Genomic DNA, 7,076 nt, shown 5'->3' with positions numbered 1-7,076 from the left:
TATATATATATATATATATATATATGGGAGAATATACAAAAAATAACAACAGACGAGGACAGGTGGTGTAAATAACAAAAGTATATATTAGTATGACGCTCGGGAATATAGGTTTGTGCACATATATCCATCCATCCATCCTTATGAATGCAAGTAACACCATGTATCTCTGCTCACCACATGGATTTACTCACCCCCACCCCCACATACTGGCATTAAGGAAGGCATCCAGGTGTAGAAATGATGCCAAGGTAGATATTGCAGCTTGGTGCAGTCCTTTGACTTGCTGGCTCCTGTTGAAATGTCCAGTTGTGCCACCATGGAAAATGGATATTAAATGATAATGATGACATTTTATATACATGTATATGATGGACTCTGCCATCGTTAGAGATGACGTATGAGAATTTGATAATTTCTTACCAAACAACCACACAGATGATTTGTTTACAGTGATCAGATGTTTGTGTAGACAAGCTGACTCCCTTCATCAGATCGACATTACCTGTACAGGTGCAACAGGTACCACATGTCAGATGTCGAAATAATCACAGAGCAATGTGAAATGAAGTGCTTTGCTCAAGAGCACAACACAACTGAACTTTGTTGAAGCAAATTTTCTATGGCTTGTTAACCTTTCTTGTTGCCAGTTCTGACATGTTTCCATGTTTTCACCGAATATTAGAAATGAATGACACCACTTGTGTGATAGTAGCACTCACTTGCAACTATCATGTGAAGACAAGGACACATAGACACACATATATGACAATCTTCTTTCAGTTTCTGTCTACCAAATCTACTCATAAGGCTTTCGTCAGCCTGGGGTTATAGCAGAAAAATACTTGCTCCTGCTGCTCTGCTGTGGGACTGAACCTGAAGCAAACTCATTAACCACACAACCATACCTGCACCACCAATTAAATACTATTTTTGTTTCTTGTTATTTTTATTTATAGCTAATCTGGTACATCTTGGCTATACTGAAGTTGAGGTGAGTTTTTACAGTTTTCACCCTTTTTCCAGTGTCTTCATCCATACAAGCTAAGTTACTGAAAAAGAAAAAAAAAGAATGTAGAGTTGTTTAGGGTTTCAAGTATGCTTCTTTCAGAAACATTTTCTCATGACCAGAACTGTTGAAGCATGGAATAAACTTTTCACATCAGTTGTTAGAATATTGCATTCTTGAAAAGTTCCATGCTTCTCTAAATTCACCAACAATACTCTTGACCTGTGCATGCACCCTTTCGTTTTATGACTCTTAACCCTTTCGTTACCAACCCAGCTGAAACCAGTTCTGGCTCTGAGTACAAATGTCTTGTTTTCCTAAGTTTTGAATCAAAATATTCCACCAAACCTTAGTCACAAATTATGTTCCTAACACTAGCTTAATGATAACTAAGTTATTTTACTAAATTCTGTGTTATATTTAAAATTAATTGAAAGGAAAACAAAGCATCTCAAAATAATTACATAACGAAAGGGTTAATGTTCGCTTTTCTGTCTGTTTTTCTCTACACTGTGACTGTACTTCTAGCTTTCATTGCTGTCTTTCTTTCTTTGATATTTTTCCTCCTTTCCGTTTCCTCTTTTAACCTTTTCTGACAAGTTCTAATGCACCTGCAAAACCATATATAATAATTTCATTATTCTATTATGTTATTAAGAGTGCTTAAAAGGAATCAGATATAGTGTGCAAGAAAGAAGACTGCACTGGTATGGACATGTGATGCATGTGGATAGTGACAGCTGTATAAAGAAGTACTGACCACTAAATGTGGCTGGAGCTATATTTTTAGTAATATATTAGTAATATTCATATATTATGTATTAAGATATCTAATATTGTTATGGAAATTTTATTACTTAATATGATATATAATCTATTTTCATTAAGTTCATAGCTTGATTAATTAGCAATTATTTTCACATATTATCTACATTCAGTTTTATCGTAATGTATTATTGTATATTTATCTATATATTGCTTTTTAGTTTGTTTTGCATTGATTTATGTATTTTGTTTAAAAAATGTTAAACTATAGATTGACAAATGTTTATTTAGTGTGAAATATATTTGGCTTATGTTATCAATACATTTTGTTTGTTATCAAAGCCTTACTGCTCATTGATACAATGTTTCTTACTTTTCACAGGGTTTGGTTGAAAATACTTTAAAATTTATGGTAAGATTCATTTTTTTGTTTAAACATTAGTTACCGGACTTACAAAAAAATGTTAACCATCATCATCATCATCATCATCATCATCATCATCAATATTATCATCTTTTTAACATCCACCTCTTCTGTGCTTGTGTCAGACAAGACTATATCGAAGCAGGATTTTTTAAGGTCTGAAGCCCTTGCTGGTGCCAACTCTCACTTGTTTCCAAAGTTGGTAATAATCCTCCAGTTTGTCGGAAAATGAACAGCCCAGACATGGTTTCACAGACAACTGGAAACAAATGACCCTTTCTGAATGCACCTTTTGTTTATAAACAGCAAATGCTGTGGGGAAACTCAGACTCTGTCTCATACACTCTCTCTGTCTCTGTCACTGATGCACATACATATATCATCATCATCCTTTAATGTCCGTTTTCCACGCTGGTAAGGGTTGGGTGGTTTGACAGGAGCTGGTGAGGCTGGGAACTCTAATTGTCTGCTTTGGTATGGTTTCTGCAGCTGGATGCCCTTCCTAATGCCAACCATTTAACAGAGTGTACTGGGTGCTTTTTACTATCAGCACCAACAAGATCACCAAGCAATTTGCCAGACAAAACTCATCAGCTGAGAGGTGGTGGTGGTGGTAAGTTTAGTATTGAAGGGAGGGGGCTTCGTGCCAGTTGAGAGATTAATGGTATAGCGCTACAAGGACAGATGTCTTGCTGTACAGTAGATACCTTGGATACCCCAGTTGGAAAAGAAAGGAGAATAATAGAAAGACAGGAATAACCATCATCCTTATTTTTAGGGTGGTGAGAAATGTTAGCACTCCAGACCAAATGCTTTCATCTTTTCAGGGGTCAATAAAATAAGAACCAGCCCCTTCTTCAAACATTTCAGGCCTTGTGCCTATAGTCGAAAGGGTAATTATTATTATTATTGAGTGAGAGAGTAGTATATGCCCTCAAAGTGACACTGGGGTAAAATATATGAAGCCCAGTATACCCATCATGACTACCCGTCAGATAAGGGTACACCAGGCACATGCATCACAATCATATGTGCGCGACATAGTGATCTCATATCAAGACAAGCAGCGCATGACCTCGCAGGTGGGGCTCAGTTAGAATTTTCTTGAGATCGAGTAGGCCATCCCGCTCAAAAGGTCCCTGAATAAGGTTTGTTTAAGGATGCTAAACAAAATACCCATGTTTCCAAAGGTGAGTTATTCAAACCCCAAAGAATTCCTCTCAACACATGGCTATGATACTCCCCCACTACTTCTGCTCATGATCAGAGATGCACATATGGCCAGCCCCCAAGGGACATACTCAACTGGTTAAGGTCAAACAACTGACTAGCAAATCTGTGGAATTGAGCAGAATATTTGCTGAGGCCCATCTTTTCTATCTAATACTTCCCTGATTATTCTGTCCATGCCAAGGAGGCAAACTGTTTGTAACAGTTCTACTGGGCACTCTATTCCAATTTCCTTTATATTCCTCTTGATGCCTTCTGATACTGTTCTCAAGGAACCATCAATAATTGGCACTATCTTCACCTTCTTCATTTCCCATAGCCAGGCTTAAGAGGGTTGTATTTATCTATTTTTTCGCCTTCCTTCTTGACTGTTTGTGGGTCAAAGGGGCATGCCTAGTCTTACACTAATTTTGTGTTATTATTTATTGCTGTATGATTTATTATTTAAAATGTTTGCTTTGTTTTCCTACAATACCAAAAGTGAGCTGAAAACTCTCACAAAATCTACTTGGCTCGTATTTTTTCAGAATGTAATGATATATTTATTGGACAGTTGTAAAAAATACGTCCAAAGCAAGAAATCGAACCTGACGTTGTGGCACCCTGTTTTAGGCTGGTTCTCTCAAAACACAGACCAAAGGTCAGTAATTTGTGTTTGTTGTAGTAAATGCACTTGTGCATTTGTTTGTAAGTTATGATGAGTGTGCCTTCTTTTTATGTTGTGATCATCAGACCTTAAATCTTCCATAAACTTAAATGTCTAGCAATCAACATTATTTACATTTGACGGATATTTGTCCTCATCTTGTTTGTTGTTAACACAACGTTTCGGCTGATACACCCTTCAGCCTTCATTAGGTGACCCAGGTTAAAAATTTCCCCAATAAATCAGAACTTCTTGTTCCTTCTTCCCTGAAAATGTGAATTTTAATTGTCTTTATAATAAATCAAAATTTATAAATGTTGTGATATTCATGACTTTCCCAATGTCACAAGCAACTTAGAATCAAAACCATGTTGTGAATTCTGTAAATCTGTCAATGAGAGATATTCAGCAACAGTACTTTGTAGTAAAGATTTTTTGCCAACATAACATGGCAGTCCTGGTTTAGGATGAATGTTGCTGTAATTTAGCCCCAGGAGACATTGTTTCCAGCTGGCTATACAACACGATCTGTGTCCTTATATTTTCAAACAAGGGCATTTAGCACCCCCACTCAGCTCAAAACAATATCTGTGTATTGCAATTTTCAGGTTATTTCCCTTCATCAGCACAGAATAATTGTTTGGCTAGAGCTGGTGATACACAGATATTGTTTTGAGCTTAGTGGGGGCGCTAGATTCCCTTGTTCGAAAATATAAAGATTACAGATCATGTCATATAGCCAGCTGGAGACAATGTCTCCTGGGACTAAATTACAGCAACATTCGTCCTAAACCAGGACTGCCATGTTATGTTGGCAAATAATCTTTACTCCAAAGTACTGTAGCTGAATATCTCTCATTGCGAGATTTAAAAATAGTAATTTCCATCTTTTTTTTTGTTTTTAATTTTCTCTCTTCAGTTTACATGAAGCCATGCCATATGTTGTGAAACAACTACAGCTTCTGTGGAGTAGCAAAATGATTCGATTACTGTTTAATGAATTGCTGGAGTATGTTGATGCCAATAAACAAACACAACAACAGACCAACAAGTCCAGTGCCTCTTCACCAACTAAAGGTGAGCATCTTAGGTTTCCACTTTTATCAGCATTTTACATCTATTTTTTTTCTGTGTTTGCATGGATTGGACGGGTTTCCTCTGGTACAGAATATTGCTAATTATTGCAATGCTTTATCATTTCCTTCATGAGGTTCAGTTTCTTGAGATGAATTTTATACTACTTCCTTCCATGTCTTCCTTGGTCCTTCTTTTTCATTGGTTCCTTCAATTTAGATTACTTGACACTTCTTTACCCAACATCATCCTCTATATATATTCCTCATGGCCATCCCAACTCAGACTTTTCCCTTGCCACACTACATCTTCTGATTCCCTTCATACCCAGTTTTTCTCAACTATACCCATTTTTTTTAGTGATCACCTGACTAAAGACCATTGTACCCTATCAAGGGTCTTCTCCAAATCAACAACTGCTAGATATTGTGGCTTGCAATTTGTGAAGAATTTCTCCTGTAAGTTATCTCACTAAAAAGAGGGAATCAATGATACCTATCCTGGCACAAACCTTAAACTCCATTGCTCCTAGACCAACTCTCTTCCTAATCAATCATACTACAACTCCTTTTATATTTACATTTATAACCTGGTACATCAGTTTCATTCCTCTTTATTGCCTCTTACTTGAGCATCTCCTTTGTTCTTGTAGCCAATTGATGATGGTACTGCTGTACAAGTCATTTAGAGTGACCCATTCCTGTACTTTTTAATTAACCATGTATGTGACTAGTGTATTTATTACATTGCTGGATAATTTTCAACTTCTCAGCAGCTATTTCTGGTCCTGTTTGTTTTTTCTTTCTGCCTTCATATCCCTAATGGTCACCTATATTAGTTTCACTAGTTGGTCCTTCCATTGGGTCTACTTGGAACTGTTAATCTCTCTCCCACCTTTACTCTTCATTAACCTGTTGTAGTAGCATTTCCATACCCCCCCCCCCCCATGATATCCTGATTCCTACTGATACATTGCCTTGCAATCCAGAACAACTCACACCTCTGATAGCAAACAATTGTTATTACTGGTGACCCTGTCAGTGCAGGAATCACTTAAAAGCACCCAGTCCACTCTGCTGGGTCGTTGGTGTTTGAAAGGGCATTCAGTCTTAAAAATCTTGTCAAAACTGACCTCGCCTGTGCTTGTGTCACATAAAAAGCATTGAGTCCACTCTGCTGAGTGGTTGGTGTTAGGAAGGGCATCCAGTGGTAAGAATCCTGCCAAATCAGTCACAGAAGTCTGGTGCAGGCTTCTGCCTGGCTGGCTCTTGTGAAACCATCTCACCCATGCCAGCATGGAAGGTGGACGTTAAAAGATGATGATGATCATGGTATAAGCGGACGTTAAACGATGATGATGATATATATATATATCTACACACACACATCATTGTCATTATTTAACATCTATTTTGCATGCATGGAAGGTGGACATTAAATGATGATGTTTAATGATATGTCAGCCCAAAATAAATGATCAATGTTCCAGCCATGATCATCTCCCCTTCGATCATTCATAAATGAGCCTTAGTATTAACACAGCAGCTTGGACCACTACATTTCACTCTTTTCAAACTCAAGCCCAATGAAGAAAGAATATCCTTTACAAAAACCCAAACTCCCTTTCCACTTTTACATTGCTTTAGACTGTTTTCTGACCAGCAGAATTGTCTTAGTTTTTCATGTTTTACTTGTTGCAGTCATTTGACTGCAGCCAGGCTGGGGCACTGCCTTGAGGAATCTTAGTCGAACAAATCAACCCCAGTACTTATTGTTTTTGAAAGCCTGGTACTTATTCGATCAGTTCCTTTTGCTGAACTGCTAAGTTATGGGGGGTGTAAACACACCAACACCAGTTGTCAAGCAGTGGTGGGGGACAAAGAGAGACAGAAAGACACACACATACACATATATACATACATATATAT

At 37.4% G+C, this 7,076-nt stretch overlaps 1 protein-coding gene across 2 annotated transcripts in view; it reads left to right on the top strand.

The window, feature by feature from the left end:
- The window catches only part of LOC106880100 (ubiquitin-protein ligase E3B), a 54,085-nt gene that overhangs the window by 20,998 nt on the left and 26,011 nt on the right, over nucleotides 1–7,076 (top strand). For both annotated transcript variants that reach the window (XM_052975268.1, XM_014929916.2), the window contains exons 13-16: nucleotides 960–994; nucleotides 2,157–2,186; nucleotides 3,956–4,068; nucleotides 4,994–5,151. In XM_052975268.1, the coding sequence (XP_052831228.1) occupies nucleotides 960–994; nucleotides 2,157–2,186; nucleotides 3,956–4,068; nucleotides 4,994–5,151 (336 nt within the window). The remainder of the gene's footprint in view (nucleotides 1–959; nucleotides 995–2,156; nucleotides 2,187–3,955; nucleotides 4,069–4,993; nucleotides 5,152–7,076) is intronic.

This window comes from Octopus bimaculoides, chromosome 1, assembly GCF_001194135.2.
Source record: "Octopus bimaculoides isolate UCB-OBI-ISO-001 chromosome 1, ASM119413v2, whole genome shotgun sequence".
In the NCBI taxonomy this organism is placed as follows: Eukaryota; Metazoa; Mollusca; class Cephalopoda; order Octopoda; family Octopodidae; genus Octopus; species Octopus bimaculoides.
Note: the sequence above shows the minus strand (reverse complement) of the source record. Positions and strands in the feature narration are given on the sequence as shown.